This window comes from Cryptotermes secundus, unplaced genomic scaffold, assembly GCF_002891405.2.
Source record: "Cryptotermes secundus unplaced genomic scaffold, Csec_1.0 scaffold1072, whole genome shotgun sequence".
NCBI classification, from domain to species: Eukaryota; Metazoa; Arthropoda; class Insecta; order Blattodea; family Kalotermitidae; genus Cryptotermes; species Cryptotermes secundus.
The window spans coordinates 988940-1010048 of NW_019735578.1; the positions used below are offsets into that span (position 1 = coordinate 988940).

Consider the following 21109-nt stretch of genomic DNA (forward strand, 5'->3'; position numbering starts at 1 on the left):
TTTGAAATGGAAAGTGCCAGTTCTGAACTAATCTGTGAAGAAACATTGAATTGTTTTGTTTAATGTGAGGCGTGTAATTCAAAGACAATGCTGCATGCGTGGGGTTATATAGGAAAAGATGGATTGATGCAGTTGAATGGGGAGGATTTTATGACAGAGCCATGCTTCCCAAACTTTGTGTATGCAGAACTCCAATGAGAATCTGCAGATATATTCAGGGACTAAACAGTTTGAATCCTAGATGCTTCTGAGGGTTTTCATGGTTTTCCATAGTTCCTGTATGTAAACTTCTGATGTTATCTTGAAATGGGTCATGCATGATTTCTTCTTTACCCATCCCTTTCCATAATTTTTTTCTTTTCCAGCCCCTATTCCTTTCTTTCTCCTGTAAATGAACGTACAACACATTTGTGCTTTTATCATGTGTAGTCATCAGTAATATTTAATATTTTGTACAACAAAATTAAATAATCTATTAATCAGTTAAGCAGCAATGATCAGTTTATAAAACTCATAAAATGTGTTGTTTGCAGAAGCACAAATTAAGTCATAGATTCTTAAGTGCATCCATCAGTCATTTTCTTGAATAACACAAAGACTCAGAAGAACTAATCATATTTCATCTGTTATAAAGTTTTATTTTTATTCTGGAACTTGTTTACTTTTTCTGCAAATTCTGAATAAACTCAGTACTTTACATGTTCAATGACTGAAGCTCCTTGTACATTATGAAACATCTAGATTCTTAACTTACAATTCATAAAATGTACTCTTTGCCAAATATAATTAAAATGTTCAAGTCAAGGAGGATGAGATGGACAGGGCATGTAGCACGAATGGGGCAGAAGAGGAATGCATATAGGATATTGGTGGGAAAGTCGCAAGGAAAGAGACTACTAGGAAAACCAAGATGTAGGTGGGTGGAAAAAAAATAAAATGGACCTTAGAGAGATAAGATGGGATGGTATGGACTGGATCTATCTGGCTTAGGATAGGGACCAGTGGAGGGCTCTTGTGAACACAGTGATGAACCTCTGGGTTCCATAAAATGCTGAGAAGTTCTTGAGTAGCTGCACAGTTGGCAACTTCTCAAGAAGAGCTTAGCTCCACCAGTGAGTGAGTTAGTTTCTCATTGCAATGGAAGATGCTGGTTATCAGGTATGGCACACTGGGGAGATGAATTGATAGTATATTATAAGTTTTTTGCAATAAAATAAAATTAAAAAAAAAAAGGGTTACATTGTGTTGCATGTGTAAAAGCTAGTATGGCTGCATATTGACTGATAATTTCTTATAGTACTTCTGTGATGTGTTATTGTTTCACAGAAAAGAGCTCTAGTCTAATGTTCTGTTGTGTGCTGCCAGAGAAAGACCTTGTTATAAGCCCACCATGGCCACAGCAAATACTTTGCTTAAAAGTTACTACTGCACACATTTGCTGACCCAGTCTCTGACTGGGATAATTTCCTTTTGTCCATGGTCTATAATATACTTCCACTTGCATCCATATTGACACTCACCTCGTATCCATCGGGAGCCACAATCCATGTGTCATAGTGGATCTCTGAGAAATCTATATAGAGTGGGCGCCTGCGGCATGTGTTTCGTTGTCGCCTGGTCCGCCTTGCTTGTAGCCCAGTCCCCACTGGGGCCCTATCATCATCCCATATGTTGTTACTTTCTTCTTCATAATCCTCAGCATCTCTTTTACTTCTAGTCGTGTGAGGTGGTACCACCTGTGAAGCGATATGATTATTTTGGATTTTTTCTTGGTTCATGACAGCATAACAGTGTTGTATTCCATCCCTGTTAATTGAACGGTCATTTCCTTAATGTTCTGTCAGTGGTTGTCAAATGGTGTTTTCCAAATTCCATGTAATTTTGTGTGCAAAATGTTCAGTAAATAGATCTCAATATATGCTGAATATGTCGGACCAATTTTGAAGCCCGGAGAAGTTCATGGGAAGGCCCACTGGGCTGTAGTGCCAAGGGGGAAAAAAAATTGAAGCCGAAATCGACGCTGGTGGCACTAGCACCGAGGACGATGATGGTGCATATTTTGAGGAGAATTATGGCAAATTATGGAACAAACGAATATGTCGATGACATCAAACCTAAATGAAAATCACGTGACACCAGCTTCAAATTACGTAACAAATATGTTGCGTGGAAATTTTTCCAATACGTAGCGGTAAGATCAGGCCATTTTTTTTTCTATTTATTTCTTAAAACAAATATGCATTCCATTTTGTTTGTACAAAACGTAGATCAACACACTATGATTTTTTGAGAGGAGGGTACCTAACAGGACAATACAAAAAACAAAACAAACTCCGTGGTTTTAATCTACAGGCGAATTATACTGATCGAGCGACCGCCGCTTGTCGGCGAAGTTAGTGCCAACTTTAGTGGATAGAGGGTGTCCTGTGATCAGAGCAACGAATCCCCACGGCCATTAATTTCGGCGGCACAATTCTCCTCGCGATAACTATGCGCCCCAAGCATGCCTTTAATTGTATTTTATTCATCTGTGCAAGCAACCAAGGCCCATCGTTTCTAAATCGCTTTATAACGTAACAATAAATGAGCAGAGAAAGCAACACGAAGTTGGCCAAAGTAATGAAAGACGAATAAGAAGAAGAAGAAGGAGGAGGAGGAGGAGGAGGAGGAGAAGAAGAATATAGTGAGCGCAGAATATGATAGCAGCAGTAACGGCTGCACATCCTCAACTTGACGGCCGTCGTATGGCGTTACTACCAGTGCAAGATCGAGTTGGCTGCGTGGAGATGTGGCACGGATGTGCACCAGAAGGCGTAACTGAGTGAACGGCTCGGGGCGCCTCACCGCCGCGGTCACGTTGAAACTCAGCCACGTGTCTCCGTGTCTCTGGAACACGTGTCGCACGCCCAGTTCCAGCAGCCTGGCCTGCTCATTCAGCAAGTATATGTGCACCAAGCGCTCCACACCTGCAGGCAAAGGGACATGGTGAGGATGGCCTTGTTCGTTTGTCTGTAACCTGCAATTAGCTTCGTTCACCGTTTATATCAGCGGGGAAGTAGAGATATAGCACCACCATTCTTAATCTCTGCATTAGATGAAGGTGAGTGCTCAGTTCATGCCCCTCTCGCTTTATCCCCGCAGTTCCCATTACATGGGAGGAGGCGAGTGTCTCAGAGCCGGTCTGGACATAACGGAATAGAGAGAAATCATATGCCCCTACCGGGAATAGAAACCCCTAGTCTTCGGTCATCCAGCCCGTAGCCTATCTGTTATATCGGCTGAGGTTCTAGGCTGAATATTGCAAACTGATATATTTTTACAGCTGAATTACGTCCACCGACACTGAATATTTTGACGGTTTGTAATGTAGCCGAACAGGTGGCTCAGCTTTGATCCAGCTTATAGTCTGTGTTGGTCACCTCAATAAGCCGATATTCGGCATAATGCTAGAGAAACATTTAAAATAAGGACGACAATCAAACAAGTTTATTTTTGATGTAGAGAGTCTGATTTGTATTCTGGGAAAGACCATAGGTTACTTAACCTGCATAGGTAGCCTATGACTGACTCGAAATAAGTGGCGGAGGAAACAGTCGTAGGTTATTTGAAGAGAATCCAGAAATGTATACAGAATTTTGGCACGGAGACCTAAAGGGAAGAGACCACTTGGAAGCCCTAGACGTTGTTGGGAGGATTATATCAAAATGGATTTTAAAGAAAGTGTGTATTATTATTATTATTAGAGGGGGTGGGTTTCCCCATGCACTTAGACCAGTTATTGGTCCATTGTGCGTCCCCCTTTAATTTCTACTGTCGCCATACCCTACCGGTACTGGTGCGTGCTATCAGCCCCGTTCAGCCAACGAGGTCGGCCCGGTACCTGATATTTCTCCCATCTACCAGAGGCATTGGAAACTACTTGGGCGGGAAATGTGTTGCCTAATTTTGCTCAGAGTTCTCCTAGAGACATGAGGATCTTTTACGTGCCGTAAATCTACGACACGGGACCCACGGCTTAAAGTCCCTCCCGGAGGACTGAATTTTTCCGCCCTTAAAAATTCCACGACCACCGCCGGGTTTGAACCCGCGTACCTTGATTCATGCGAAAGTGTGTAAGTGGCTGTGAACTTGATTTATTTAGAACAGCCGGGCTCTTATTTAGGCCCCTGGGGAAAGAGTCCCCGGTACCCTTTGGATAGGAGTCTGGGTGAAGCCAAGAACCGCTTTGAACACTATGGAAATATAATATTTTTATCTCGACCAAGAATTTTCATCCCATAGCCTGTCTCTATACAGATTGATCTATTCCGGTTCATTGTTAGTAACACCATCCTGTGAATTGTTTCCTCTCCTTAATAATTTTCATCTTGTTGTGTGTCTCATAAGATATAAAGCATACAAGAATATACTACACAACAACACTCTCAACTGAATGATAGCTTAAGTGAATGCAGTTCAGCACCTTAAAGCCGAATACTATACGCCTGATGATGGCCTGATATAGAGGCCGAAACTTGTTGCGTCCATAAAAGCCTTAATAAAACAAATGTTGATACAGTAGTGTCTTCTTTGTTTTAAAATACAGAGTGTTGTTGTGTAGACGGTATATTCTTTTATGCTTTATATCTTACACTTCCTCTCCATTTAGACTGTTATAATATTTGCTAGGGCTAGGGCTTAAAAGCTTACAGTCTAGTTTCTGTCATGTTGAGTGCAGTGAACTGTGCTGCCCTCATCTGATCATCGTATCCGTGTATAATGTTTTAATATGAAATTGAACAAACGCGTCATATAAACAGTGAAATTAAAAATTAAATAAAAAGGTTATGAACTTCTTATTAATTAGATTAAGATTTTCCATAACGAAATGCTATTGTATTAGGACTATATTATTTTTTCGGATCTTTGGAAGGATAAATTCTCTCTTTGTGCAAATTAACCTGTTTCTTCGCTAGGGGCAGTGCTGGTCTGACGTTGCACCGTTGTGAGCAACAGGCGCAGCTCTGCATACTGCAGGATCTCACCGAAATTTGAACTCGGGATATCGAAAACTAGCAGATGACGCCAATCTCCATTCGGCACCTTAAGACCTCTCTCAGGTTCCAGTACAGAAGCTGTTAACAAAACAAAGAATTTTAAAACCTTTACATCTACTCGTATGTAGAAAAAGTTATTGGTCCGTTTTTCTAAATGCTGGGGTTCACGCAATTCAATCGAATTCTTTAGCTTCAAATTATCAGTTGCTAGAAATTTATCCTCTAAGCGTTTTCTTTTTCTAATCATTTTTCTTCCGAGGAATTATTAAGGAATTGCGAAACATAACGAATCAGTATCGAATTTTAGAAGAAAAGAAACTCATATTTCTTTTCCGAGAATGTTCAATTGGACAACTTTCATATATAAAAGAGGTAAAAAAGACACATTTGTCCCTGTGCATAACTAATTAAGCATGAAGACGTATAGGAGAGTAGACGTATTCTTGACTTCTCGTTAGTTGGAAATGAGCTACACGCCCCGGTCGCTTTACCCCCGGGGAAAGGGTTCCCGGTACCTACTACGTAGATAGTAGGCTGAGTGGGCCCCAGGACCGATCTGGACGACGTGAAGAGAAGAAAAATCTTGGACCTACCGCGATTCGAACTCCAGACCTTCGGCCGTCCAGCCTCAAGTCGCTATAAAGACTACGATAACCTTGCTCCCAACCTGAAGCATAAAATCGATTTTGAGGTGCTGAAAGGAACGACGTTCTGTTGTACGTGTAGTTCATTTAACGACGCTCTCAGTCGAATTTTGCGATGATTAATTAATGATCAGTCGGGAAGTTTGTGGAAGACCGCGTTCGTGGCCTGTTTAAAGATACTATCCTGGCATTCGCCGGTAGGGACTGTTGAAAACCACGAAGAACATCAGTCAGGACAGCAGTTGTTTCGGCCGAAATTTGAATCGGGTACCTCCCGAATACAGGTAACAGGTCTGTGTCAACATGCTCTGTCGAATAGTCTAATTACGAGATTCTCTTTAAATAATTTTTTAAGATTTGAGTAAAGGGGAACGGGTTTTCGAATTTAGTAAATAAAAAAATCCAATCATTGTAATATTTGAATACACTAGTAGACTCCCAATCTTCCAGGTGGAAGCAAAAATAATTTTCCCCGATAATATGAACACTCTGATAATTAATAAAAGGAATAAAATTAATTATAAACTGAGATTTATAAAATGAATAGTACATTTATAACTGTATTTTACTAGAACACTATTGTTAGACACGAGTACATGAATGTGATTTTTGTGAAATTCCTGTGGCACTTCTACATATTAAAAAGAAAAACCGAACAAAGAAAACATTATTGAGTTTCAAAACATATATTCAATGGCAAATTAAACCCCCCTTCATTTTGTATTTTTTTCCTTTTCAGAAACAAATTTAAAATGAAATTTATCTTTTGACATTGGACAAACCACTCAGTTTTCTAAAAAGAGCCCCACGATAAACCACCCTTTGGTTAACCGAGATTTTACTGTATATGGCCTAATCTTTAAAAGAAGAAAGTTACAGAATTTTTTTATTAGATGTTCTCTGAGACACCGGTTCATTGAGTACGTAGGTCCTACTGACAGAGGAATGCACAAACACGCTCTCGAATCACCAGATGTGCGTAAATACGTATATTCATGGATCAAAACACAAGTAAGCGAGGTTGAATTATGTACATTCGAATTGAAAAGTAATCAAATATGGTTCAGCCGAATATTTCAAACACATTTATTTTTTGTTATTATGGCTATTATTGTTTGATTCTCCAAAAGGAGTCGGTATAGCGACAGGCTGCGGGCTGGACGACTGGGAATCAATCCCCTGGGGTGCAACATTTTTCTCTTCTCCATAACGGCCAGACCGGCTCTGAGGTTCATCCAACCTCCCATCCAATGGGTATCGGGGGCTCCTTCCTCGAGAGTAAGGCGACAGGGGCGTGAAGCTGACCACTCACCTTCATCTAATGCCTAGGTCGAGAATGGTGGAGCTATACCTCCACTCCCCAATGTGTCTTCATTACATAGTGCTCAACTAATTAAGCTCAGAGACAACTGTACTTTTTTTTTTTGCTCGCCATGTTTATACGCGAAGAAAATTTTGTTTCTTTAAAGAGAGAAAATGCTGAAAGCCAAATACGTCGTTATTTTCTATCTTAACATAAATTTCATTATAAATTCATACCTGTGGTTCTTGGAGTCAAACTTCTTACCACATCCGGTATAAATCTTCCACCGCCAATGCGACTGTTTTGTCTAGCAGCAGTTGCTTTTTCATACAAATCCAACATAAATCGTGGCACAACGTGACGTTGCTTCTTTTTATGAACGTCTAAGGGTCCTGTCTGTTTGTCGGTTAATTTGAAGACATTTTTCATAGAGCTGTTGAATGTTTTCGAGGTCTTGTCTATTAAATTCACTTCTACCGTTGTTATCACATCCTGAGTGTGTATTGGAGGTAACTGGACAATCCACAACCATGTGCAAAGCATCAGTGACATCAGCGCCAAAACTACCGAACTTTGCCACAACATCACAACTCACAAGAATGTAGAATTCTCTGTTGTAAGTCTATCACGTGAGATTGTATCTATCGACATGGATGCGAATGAAAATAGATCTAAACTGTCGTCGAGCCCAAATTGAATGCATTTCTAACATAAGAGTCATTCAGGTTACGATGTGACATAAATAGAAGAAGAACTAATTGACTGATACAAATTGCAGAAATTCCAATGATATAACGGCTCTGTATATTAATAATGTAACAATGTGATTGTTCGATCACTTTTCCACTGTTAAGTGATGTTCCATTTGAGTTAGTTTTGAAAAGTTCCACCAAATGACATTCAATAACAAATGTAAAATATCTTCTTAGGTTTAATCAGTTCACTTAGTTGCCTACGAGATAATTTTAATATGACGTCACTATAAAATAAAGACGATTAATAGACAAAAGAAAAAGGTAATTGTATTCTCCGGAAATGAAGAAAATAAGTGACAATTCATGTCCAGTTCCACACACCGGAAGTAACAACTTGTTTTATTGCTCATTAAGTCAGGTTCATTTATTGTTTTAACCACTTCAAAATGAAGCCACTTTGAAAATTCACTTCCTTTAATCACATGGAACATCTCAGGTTAATTCTATGTAAGGATAATGAGAACAATTCCTGTCCTATTACAATGATTCATTGATTAGGTGGTTTGCTAGTTACACGAAAACAATAATTCTTCAACGAAATATTACTTATGCATTTTTGACACCTCACAGAAATTCTGAAGCATATTCGTACTAAAAATCACTTGCTCATTAATGTAACATTCTTGAAGATGCACCAAAGCACATTTTAGGAAACATCACGTGTTTTCTTGTTTAATTAATTACAAAACTGCCTTTAACGCATTAGGCACCGAACACTTTCACAGCTTTCGTTGGTCCTTGCTGCTTGTGGAGTTTGTAAGCTATCCCATTTTGAGACAGCTGTGTAAGACTTGGCTCGCGCTTTGAGAAGGAAGACACTGTTCTGGGCTCGTACTCTCTGCTGTGCTGCATACCTGGTCTATCAGTCGCTCAAGTATCCAAACAGAAAGCTTTTCTTCATTATTAGAATTCCACTTGACCTAGGGCCTAACAGACACTGCCTCCGCAAGTGTTCAGTAGGTATTCTGTACAGATCCAGCAAAATTTTGTTCACTTCTTTCGTCGTCGCCTCATGATCTTTTACACAATTATCGACACGACAGCGATCAAACATCGTTGCTGGGATTTTAGATTTTTTCCCAAATTTTGATTATATGGGACTGCCTCTGTGGTCTAGCGGTCAGAGTTTCTGGCTACAGATCCCGGATTCGAGTCCCGGCGCTACCAGATTTTATGAGAAGTAGTGAGTCTGGAACGGGATCCACTCAGCCTCGTGAGGATAATTGAGGAGCTATTTCAAGGAAATAGCTGCTCCGGTCTAGAAAACCGAGATTAACGCGACACACTCTATCCGCAAAAGTTGGCATTAACTTCGACGACAAGCGGCGGTCGCTCGATCGGTATAGTTCGGTATAGGCCACTGATTTTTTTATATACAGCCGTGATTTCTCAATCGGTGAATGAATTATGTAACTATAATTCTTAGCTGCAATATTATGATTCTACTTTGTGCCAACACGTCCAGGAAGACTCTTGAGGTCCATTCAGACTTCTACACGGTGAGCGGACATATCGATGTCTCGTTCCCTGTCGATAAAGGGGCCTGAAAGTGAAACCGAACATAAGCTTTGTAAAGCGCCTGCCTTCATGGCCGAGTTCTCAGACACAGAAGTATCGTTGCCTAGTTATACGAGTGGTATCATGACCATTTCGCTAATACACAATTTTAATTTTGCATTGCGATCGGATTGAGTAAGTAGGAGACGTACCACGTGAATTAACTTCACATGATAGACGTACATTACATTATGTTAATAAGGACTATGGATGATATTAACCATTGGACTGTGTATGAGGAAATTACCACTACACGATTCTAGAAGAACCATTGTATATTTAGTGAAGGAAATGCCACTACTAAATTAGTTCGGGTTAGACTTAGATTTAGTTATATATCTCTTATTGAATTAGTTACTGGTTTTGATGAAATCCACGATTAACCAGTGCTGCTGCATCTAGACTTACTGCAGATCTCCACAAGTCAGTTGGTGATATATGAAAACCGTTTTTTGATATGTGGAATATGAACGATTTTGTGGTGTCTCCACCTTATCGTTGTGAGGGGTTTTGAGTATGCCAAAGACCCTGAGAGCTATACCAGCGGTAGCGTAGCTACTGGCAGGGCCTCCCTTGCTTGACAGGTCAAAGGGTAGGCATCAGACGAAGAGAGACCAAAAACCAAAAACTGATGCCGGAAGCAGCGTCATCAGCAGCGACTTGAAGCACAGAGCAAATGATGCTCGAGATGGTTCAAGTTCGTGTAGCAACAGGCGTGACCAGAGTGGTTTGAACGGCTGTTGTACTGCGATGTGGAAAGCAAATGGGAAAACTACCTCATTATCACTTTTCCTGGATAGTCTCTTTCCAAAAACAGAAGATCGCATTAAGTGGAGGAACTGTTTTGGAAGAGACTGTGGACCTGTCATCTGACAGATTACAGATGAATGAATGAAAGAAAAATGCACTTAACAGCTGTACGTCACCGTGTCTCGATATTACTGCGCCCTCAGTTATACACATACACTCATATGTATGAAGATTTTTTCAAGTATTTGGACAACGTAAGACTAAGTTTTTGGATTTACAACAACCGAAACGCAAATAAAATAGTTTATTTTATATCAAAACCCAAGAAAAATATGAAGGCCCTACTACTTTAGGAGTGGGCGAGCATGGAACTCGTGAACACCTTCTTTATGCATTTTTCCCACATTTGATCTATTAATATTCCGGTCTAGAAAACCGAAATTAATGGCCGTGGGGATTCGTTGCGCTGACCACGCGACACACTCTATGCGCTAAAGTTGGCACTAACTTCGTCGACAACTGGCGGTCGCTCGGTCGGCATAGTTCGCTTGTGGGCTAAAACCACGGAGTTTTTTTTTATCCATTAACATTAACCTCAGTGAGAACCTAGAATCTCATTAAATCTATTACATTCTCTATAATGTTTCAATTATGGTCATGTTTATGTCCAGACTGGTTCCGGAACCCGGCCATCTCCCTACCCAGTACGTACCAGCGAGAAAGTGGTCGAAACGTGAATCTGACCACGTGGCTCCATCCAGAACCGAGGAAAAACTATGATGAATAGTACCTTCATAGTCCTCTATGGATTCACGGCGAAAATCTAATGCTCAAGTGCGACTTCACATTATCTTAAATTTAGTAGGGCAAGGTGAATGTAACCCTGTAACATGCCGTGGAAGCATATAGGGTTGTGAGACATCGAGGCTCCCACATTTTTCTAGGCAATCGGTTCATAGATGGCGGTGAGGCTGTCAGCCTTAAGCACCAGCCGCCCTTTACCTCCAGGAAGATTCCTGGTACTCATCTCTGTTAGAGGCTGAGTCGACCCCAGGGCCATATTGCGGCTGGTAGGATTAGGTAAATTGAAAAAATCCAATTACCTCATCGTGAATCGAACTCGCGACCTTCCGGCTTGTAGCATAGTGCCAACTACGCTACCGCGTTCCCCTCTTAAATTTAGCACAAACTTACAATTCTATGCAAGGCTATTATTTTAACTCACGTTCAACGGCTGTTCATTAATTGTCAGTTTAATTTTGTTTGTAATTACTGAAACTCATAGCAGTATACAACGTTAAATTAAATAAATGTTACATAACTTTTCGCTACTGCTGTAACGATTCCTTTGTTCGTATACGAGACTTATTTACAGAAGTACATGTAATTGCTTTTGTGTCTTGCATCTGAGACACAAAGAGAGAGAGAGAGAGACACCTGGTGTAAAGTCTAAAGGTCTTACAGCCTAATTCAGATAAATCTTAATTACAGAGAGGTCCCCGTTATTACTCAATGTCAGACATTGTAACCTCAAGTACACTACTCGTATTAGCGCCGTGGTGTGAAAGAAAGCACATATATGTCATTTGAACTTCAGTTGTCCGTTACTAGCCGGAAAATGTCATCTGCATGAACAGTTTTGTTCATGTGTTGAGTCTGTTATACACGTAACGTCTGCGAATCATAATTTTCCTGGAGAAGGTCGGAATCTCCATAAAATTAACAAATTAAAATACAGACATAAACTTACGAATACAAATTTAATGAAATCATATTATTTTCTATTCGTGCAAAAAAAAAGGGGGGGCACGTGGTAGCGTAGTTGGTTGAGGCACTGTGCTACAATCCAGAAGGTCGCGGGTTCGAGTCCCGACGAGGAGTATTTTTTTTTTTTCAATTTATCTAATCGTTCCAGCCGCACTATGGTCCTGAGGTCGATTCGGCCTCTAACAGAATTGAGTACTAGGAATCTTCCTGGAGGCAAAGGGCGGCCGGTGCTTAAGGCTGACAGCCTCACCGCCATCTATGAGCCGATTGCCTAAAGAAAATGTAGGAGCCTCGACGTTTCACAACCCTATGGGTCTTCACGGTCTGTTACAGGGACAGCTTTATCTTTTATTCTTTCAAAAATCTCACATGGCCCTCTGTTTTCTCCCATTCCATCATAATGTATTGTGAAGCACTTGGGGTGTATTACAACAGCATGACATTCTTAGCAAATTCCGAAAAAGTAGCTACTTAACCCCTCCCAGAACTTGTTGATGGAAGAGGACACACATGCACATGAATAGACCACAGACCATAGACCATAAACATTTTAAAATAAATTTCGATAAAAATTACTTTTCCACGACAGTCAGGGGGTACACAAGTTATAGCTCTCAATTTCCTGCGTTTCTCAAAATGAATTGGTACAGCTCAATCGGTAAAGTCGGCGACTACAGGCTGGACGATCGGGTGCTCGATTCCCGGCAGGTTTGGGAATGTGTTTTAGCCTGCCAACACATTCGCCTCTTTTCTGATCGAATGTGTGCAGGTGGTCCTTTTCGCGTTGGAAGGGGTAGAATTCGGTGAAATCGTGAAACTGATATCTCTATCCAACGCGGAGGATTAGAATGCATGAATTATTACCTTTACGATACCTGCATGTCTTCATAGCATGGTGTTTAGACAAAGGGGTAAGGTCAAATGCTGTGGTGGTATCCGGTTATAACCTAGGTGAGGAAGGCCGTGCCATAGCTCAGGCGTTTAGTCGCCGGCTTCCCACCTCGGCTTCTCCGGTTCAAGTCCGGGTCAGGTCATGTGGGATATATGGTGACAAAGTGACGCTGGGGCAAGTTTTCTCCGAGTACTTCGGTTTCCCCTGCAAATTCTCATTCCAACGACTGCTCCACAGTCACCATCATCCGAGGCTGGTACGGTAGACCAATAAGTGGCCGACGTACCAAGTGGACTCAGTCTCACCCCACCCCAACTAAAACAAAAACTAGGCTAGGGCACTGGATATTCTGTCTTTTTATGGGTTTCGTCGTCCTTCGGAGGAATGCTGGAATCCTGTCTTACAATAGACCACGACCGTAGCTCCCACGTTCTAATTATCTCCTCAGTTGTAATTACTACACAGGTTTTTGTCGTCATTTAGGCAATTAGTGCATGTGAAAAAAGAAGCACCCAACGAAAGGTCAGATTTATCTCAGGGGTATTCAGAATGAAATAATCCTGTTTATTAATTTCGGAACCAGAAGGAAATAGGAGAGTGGGAAGACCAAGATTAAGATGGGAAGAATGTGTGAGGCAGGACATAAGAATTTTGGGTGTAAAGAACTGGAGGAATGTAGCATCGAATTAGAATGGCGAGCAATCCTGAGGAAGGCCAGGGCTCACAAAGGGCTGTCGTGCCAGTGATGATGATGATGATGATGATGATGATTAATTTCGGAATACTAAAATATTTTTCCCTACTCAATTTTTGCTCCCTTATTTCTTCATAAATGTTCAGTGTTAGGTATCGCCCTGATATTTGCATTAGACTGTACGAATCCCAAATTTATGGGGGTTATCTTATCAGGGTAGCACCTTCTGGCGACTGTGGGTGTTCTCCACACTTCATGATACCATCCCCACTCCCCAACACGAATATTACGAGATGTACTGTGCATTTTATGATGATGTTTTGACTTAGACAAGTTGTTTTCTTAATCATTATTTATGCGCTCTCGAGGTAATTTATGTTGACAGATCAAAGGAAGCATGCCAACAGTGCATCTACATAAATGCTGTAGTCAGTTATTTGCTTCAAAACAAACTGCATAACTCGTTGAAAATAACGGTATTACTAGTAGTACTATGGGAGCCGGGCTAGCGCAGTCGGCATAGCGACTAGCTATGGGCTGGACGACTGAGGGGTTGGAGTTGGAGTTCGAGTACCGGTAGGGTCAAGAATTTCCTCTTCTCCACATCGTCCAGACCCAGCTCTGGGATCCACCCAACATCCTATCCAATTGGTCCCGGGGACTCTTTCCCTGGGGTTCAAGCGGCCAGGGCGTGAAGCTGACCACTCCTCCATGTGCCTTCGTGACGTACTGCTTAATTAGTTAAGCACAGGGACAACTTTACCATACCTTACCTTTACTTGCTCATTTTTTTCCCCTTGGCACTACAGCCCCAGTGGGCCTAGGCCTACCACCATGAACTTCTCCGTACTTCGGTTTTTCTAGATCTTACACATTCGGTAGGACTCCTTGGGCGGGTGATCAGCTCGTCGCAAGGCCTCCCCCTGTACACAAACACAGAAAAACCCACACACACAAACTAAACATCCATGCCCTGAGTGGGATTCGAACCCACAATCCCGGTTTCCAAGCAAGCGAAGACAGTGCATGCCTTAGACCGCTCGGATACCGTGACCGGCTTTTACTTTCTCATAATATTTTTTTAAATTCTTAATAAGCAACACAATTCCTCATTGGCCTCTATTTTCAGAATAACGCATTTAAGTTTAGAATTACGGAAAGAGGTTGCTTATAGTCAATTCTGTCTCATTAAATCCGCATTTCTTTGTTTTGATACATGAATGTACAAGGGGTACGCCTCCTCGGCCCTTGCACCGCGACCTACAGTGGTCTGTTGTGCTTGTTTTGATACATACTCAGTCCTGCAAAGAAGAGATGCAATTTTAGACCTTTGCGCCGTAGAGGTTAGTATTGTTAGTATTAGGAGGCCCTAGGTTCGGATATCAGCCAGGTCAATTATTCAAGCTAAATGTTTTCATGAATCAGTCCCGGAAAGAATGTTCTGATTGTCGTACTTTAAAATAGGCCACGACAACATCCACACGTACTTACCAAATCACATATTCGCAATAAATTTGTCATTCCTCGTCGATGCCTTACATAGTCTGCAGTTGATACGGTGTCATTGATTTAGTTAAATGTTTGAGCAGCCATTAAATCGAGAAGATTAAAATGGATGGGCCATGTAGTTTGCATCGAGAAATAAAAACTGCATATACAATTTTTATGGGCGAACTTCAAAGAAGATTCCTGTTAGAAGTTCAAATCGTAAGAGGGAGGATGATATTAAACGAATCTTAGATAAGTGTTTTGTGTGGTCATGAACTGTATTGAACTGGCTCAGGATCGGAAGTAGTGGCGAGGATTTGTAGAGCCGGTGATGAAATTTATTTCCATAACAGCGTAAAGTGTTTTCAACAGGTAGATAATTGTGCAGCAAGATCTTCAGCGCTGGTCACAGTGGTCGCGCGGTCTAAAACATGAACCGTCTTCGCCCGCACAAACACTGGGGTCGTGGATTCGAATCCCACTCGAGGCTTGGGTGTCTCTATGCGTTTATTCCATGTTTGTGTTGTTCTGTGTGTAGGTAGCGGCCTTGCGACGGGCTGATCCTCCGTCCAAGGAGTCCTGCCGACTGCGTACAGGATTATGAAACTGAAAAATCAGCCAAGGTCCAAAGGGCTGTACAGCCATATATATATATATATATATACCTTCAGACAGAGATAGAGCCCGCCCGATAGCTTTACTTAAACTGCACAAAATATCCAGACATACGTAAATTATGTAGCGATACATGTCTTTATGTATCTATATGTCGCTCTACAGTCCCTGTGGATATTTGTCACTTTTTTCAGTTTCTTGATCCATACACAGTCGTTAGGACTTCTTGGAAGGGGGATCAGCCCGTCACAAGGCCGCTACCTACACACAGAACAACACGAACGCAGAATAAACGCGTACAGACATCCATGCCTTGAGTGGGTTTCGAACTCACTATCCCAGTGTTGGAGCTGGCGAAGAGTGTTCATGTCTTAGACCGTGCGGCCACAGTGATCGGCTAAGGTCTTTATAACCCCTTTTTAATTTTATTCGATAAGAGTCGAAACGTTGAAAAATTGCGATGAGAATTTTTTTTTTGGGGGGGGGGAATTTGAAGAATTTAAATGTTGTGAATGTTCAAGGACTGGTTCGTGGCTTAATTTGAAGTTACGTAACATTCAAGGTCTGCAGCATACCAAGCCGCAATCGTGAGTGACCCATTTACAAAAAATGGAATGGTGACGCATTGTGAATCCATTGGCGAGTCAGTTTTCTGGTGTGCATTTTAGGTACACGACTCCTTAGGACCAGTTGTCCTACCTAACAGACTAACAAGTGCAGTGTACCATCGTATTTTGGTGAATGATTTACCTGTACTCTTGGAATATGTACCTCTTCACTAACGACAACACGTGTGGGTCATGCATTGTGGGGCACCACTTCATTCTCTCAGCATTGTCAGAAGGAGCCTGAACTAGACTTTGCGTGAACAGTGGATAAGACACGGAGGACCAGTCAACTAGCCTGCATGATCCTCTAACTTAATCCTCTGGATTTTTGGCTGTTTGAACACCTGCAGCTGTGTTCTATTCAGCGATGATCAGTGACTTAGATGTATTGAGTAGGGAAAGCCTTTCAGGAGATTCGAGTGAAACCAGGCGTTTCGACAAAGTGCCCCCTCTGAAGAAGAGCCGAAAGTTTTTTTGAAATGTGCGGGAAAGAGATCAAGCGAACTTTGTTCATATATCAGCGGGCACTGGCCTCTGAACAGGGACACGGTCTCTTGTGCAAATTTTAAGTATCATACCCCCTTAAAGCCTGTAATTCCTTTTTTAACACTCGTGCACGTTGTCTGTTTTAGCTTAAACATTCATATTGGATACTCAGAAAGGTCCATTCACATTTTTATTTGGTATTGGAGCTACGTCAGTAAAATGAACACATAATGGAATCGTGTCTATCACCCTGCACTGTTCAGTTGTTTCTGACGAGATCTGTTATTGGAATCTCTACTTAAAGTTCTTAACAGTACAGGAAAAACATACTTCTTATGCACATGAAACTTATGTTAATAAAATATCTCAGAATAAGCCTAACATAAAGTCATGTCGCATGCCATAAAACGTGGATCTCGCCAAAATCTTTACTTTCTACTTGAAACATTTTTCAAAGTGACTTTTGTTTAGTACGAAGGCCTATAGATATAGGCAGTACAATGTCTATAGCTTTATTTATCATTAGTTTTTCCAATCGTTTGAAGCATAAATATAAGAGCCAGGGTAGCGACTGTATACGGGCTGGACGACTGAGAGGTCGGAGTTCGAGTCCCGGTAGGGTAAAGAATTTTCTCTTCTCCAAATCGTCCAGACCGGCTCTGAGGTCCACCCAACCTCCTGCCAAATGGGTACGGGGTGTAAAGAGGCAGGGGCTTGAAGCTAACCACTCACCTCCAGCTAGTGCCGAGGTCAAGGAAATTTGGATCTATATATCTGCTCCCCCATACGCCTTCATAACGTAGTTGAGCGTAGGGACAACTTTACCTTTGAAGCATCAATTCTAAATATTTTTAGAAAAATAATTCTACTTCATAGAAACAAAACTACGTTCCCATTACAAAGATAAATCAGGAAATATGTTTAAGGAAATAGTTGTATATTCTGAGAGCCATACAGATACAATCTAATCCCATGGAGTTGAGTCCTTGAAAAGTCTCCAGTCTCTCAGCTTGTAAATACATTGAGTGTTTAACATTAAGAGTTTCTGAATGTTAAAGCAAGCAGTTGATGTAGTGCTGTAAAGGGTAGATATACATAACGATTCTAACCTGTGAGGAATTAGCTTCTGTGCTGCAGATTGTGTAGTAGCCTGTGTTAGCTCGGCAGAGTTTTAATTGAGTCAAATGACTCGATCGATGACAGGACCGAATTATATATGAATATGAGGCTTATGATATCGTGTTTGTGTGTATCCCAATATCATCTTCTGAGATATATTATTTTGTTTTCATAAATTTTAGCATGAATATGATGCCACCAAGGGCCATGTCATGTTCCTACTTCAAATTCTGTGCCATGAACAGTGGAAATTTTTTCATGTGGTTCGCACTTTTGTCCTGAAGTGGAAGAACATCATGTGGAAGATTTGAGGGTTTCACGGTTGTAACTATGAAGAATGCCGTATTCTGGGATGTTGCGCCGTGTAGATCTTGTGTGAACAGACGTTTCGGAGGAACATTTTCACATTTTTTTCTTGGCACTACAACCCCAGTGGGCCTAGGCCTACCTCCACGAACTTCTCCGTTAATTTCGGTTTTTCTAGATCTTACACATTCGATAGGACTCTTTGGGAGGGTGATCAGCTCGTCGCAAGGCCTCTACCTGTACACAAAGACAGAAAAGCGCACACACACAAACTAAACATCCATGCCCTGAGTGGGATTCGAATCCACGATCCTTGTTTCCAAGCGAGCGAAGACAGTACATGCCTTAGCCCGTTCGGCTACCGTGACCGGCATCTTCACATCTTATGGTCCTTAATTATGACATGACCTTGATATTTTTGTAAGGTGACCTCCAGTTGTGCATAAGCATGACATATCTACAGCACGGATTGTTTGTTAACTTGCACTTCAATTATAATTATTGGGTAACCATTGTAACTTTAAATCTTGAAATTATTATGCCGATAGATTAAAAGGAGTCCTAGAAATTATATATTAAATATTACGTATATGACGTGCCCATTTTTTTTTTATTTTACACGTTCAAAGTTCGCAAAGAAACGTAGAATTTACTCATTTATGAAGTGTGCGTTCTTCTGAGTTATAATGTCGTGTAGTTCGGTTGGAATCCACAGACGTTTCAGAGGAAAATATTGCTTCCATCTTCAGAGTCGAAGAGAAAGAGAAGCGAGAAAACAGTAATAATCAGGCGGCAAGCACCGTTCTGCTTTCCGCTTGTCTACTGAATTGTTTACTAAGCAAAAAGAGTGGACAAAGGCAGAAAACAAACTTATTCAGGGCGGTACAGTGTTTTGTCCTGAACTGTATTCGAGACAGATTGATAAGAGAGGGTGCAACATGCTCTACTGACTGTACGCAGGCAGTGTATTATCGATTCAACTCTGTCTCCGTCGTCCACTATACCACACAGCCTCGTGGCCTTACCCCGATATTCCAGGTCTGCCAGCCACTACCTTGCGCAGTGACGTCACCGAAACGCACCACTCTGTCGGACCAATAGCAGAGCACTAGTTAGATTCCGGGGGTGTACTGTGAGGTCAGGAACATTTGTGTGTGGTGTGTGTGAGTGTAACAATGAAGTGCTGATTCTGTGGGTGTTACTGAAGAAAATCATAATATAATTGTTAACGTGTTTTACAAAGTTTAAATAATATATATCGTTATTTAGAGTCTGTGTATACTTAAGTGTTACTAGTACTGTTGTTCGACACTTTTCATGGTGCTTGGTTGGTTATCAGCATGAATGTCACAAGATTTGGTAAGTGTTCGGTGTTACGTGCCCGTTTCAATAGCTTATGTTCACTGTTTACCTTACCTGGTCTTAAAACATCCTCATATACCAGAAACATTTTCCTTGAACGTCTGAAGATTATGCTGGGTGCCGTAGTACTACACAGAATGATCACGTGCCCTGTGTTTTAAGACAGCTCATTTTTTAAAATATCATTATCATCGGCAAAACAGCCCCTTTTGAGCCATAGCCTTACCTAGAAGGTTCTGCCAGTTTGCATCCGGTTTTTATTTCTTTGGATTTCTCAACAGTATTTTTTTACAGAGCTAATTCGTCAACCTTGCGTGCAACCCCAACCTGGAGGATCAGGTTCCTGTATTTATTCGTATGTCCCCCCGGTGACAGGCTGACACAGTTATACAAGCAGGTACCGAGAGACCCTTCCGTCGCCTTCTACGGTTCGCAAGGCTACGGTGGAAGAATTCTAACCAGTTATCACAAGGGACAATACACCAGTATATCTGAATAAACAGATAAAACCTAGATCAATACTATGGTATTCCAGTAATATCTCTGAATTGAACCGTAAATTCTCATTGTAATGACTGGCTACGGGCTAGTTGATCGTGGTTCGGCTTCCGACAGCGAAGGAGCTGAGCCCTTCTTGAGAAGCTGCAAATTATGCAGCTACTCAAGAACTTCCCAGCATTTTATGGAACCCGAAGGTTCATTACCATGTTCGCAAGAGCCCTCCACTGGTTCCTATCGTGAGCCAGATCAATCCAGTCAGTACCACACCATACCATCCCTCTTAGATCCGTTTTAATATTATCCACCCACCCACTCACGTCTTGTTCTTCCCAGTGGTCTCTTTCCTTCTGGCTTTCCCACCAATATCCTATATGCATTCCTCGTCTCCCTCATTCGAACAACATGCCCTGTCTATCACACCTTCGTTGACTTGATCATTTTAATTATACTTGGCGAAGAGTACAAGTTATGAAGCCCCTCATTATGCAGTTTTCTCCAACCTGTCGTCATTTCATCTCTTTTCGGTGCAAATATTATCCTCAACGCCCTGTTCTCAAACACCCTCAGTCTATGTTTCTCCCTTAATGCCAGAGACCAAATTTCACACCCATACAGAATCAGGCAAAATTATAGTTTTTTTTTATATTCTAATATTTATGTTTTTGAACAGCAGACGAGAAGACAAAATGTTCTGGACTGAATTGTAGCAAGCATTACCCGAGTTCAATCTCCTCTTAATTTCCTCCTCAATCAGGTTTCGATCTGTCATCAGTGTTCCCAAATATCTGAACTGTGCCACATTTTCAAAACATTTGTTTCCTATCTTTATGTCCTAATTTTGCCCAGCATTTTGGTGATGAGACAGCAACATGTACTTAGTTTTCTCTGTGTTTACTACTAGACTAACCTGTTTACTAGCGTCAATTAAAGTTTGTGTGTTTCTCTTTATGGTATCTACATTATCACCCAGTAGAATTTCTTCCACATCCAGACCAAATCTGGGGCACACCCTTCTCCTCTCCAGTGTGTTCCGTCAGCTTACACCCAGAACATAAAACAGCCGGAGCGTGAAGCTGACCGTTAGTTTCCATAAGTTATTAAGGCCTAGTGTTTCTTAAACACTGGGAGAACTTACTGTTTCATCATAAACATTAAGGTTTATCGAAGGAAGGGTCTGTTTTGGGAAAAGTAAATAAATTGAAGGTCTCCTCTAATTTTTATCGTTC

General features: G+C 41.3%; 1 protein-coding gene across 3 annotated transcripts in view; it reads left to right on the forward strand.

Annotated features, from left to right (window-relative positions):
* Positions 1–21109, forward strand: part of LOC111869663 (long-chain-fatty-acid--CoA ligase 5) — a 145888-nt gene that overhangs the window by 26771 nt on the left and 98008 nt on the right. Inside the window, exon 1 of one of the 3 annotated variants that reach the window (XM_023861342.2) lies at positions 19091–19379. The exons of the other annotated variants lie outside the window; for them this stretch is intronic. Within the exon in view, the coding sequence (XP_023717110.1) occupies positions 19361–19379 (19 nt within the window). The 5' untranslated portion in view covers positions 19091–19360. Of the gene's footprint in view, positions 1–19090; positions 19380–21109 lie in introns of those variants that run through there. 3 annotated transcript variants of the gene reach the window in all.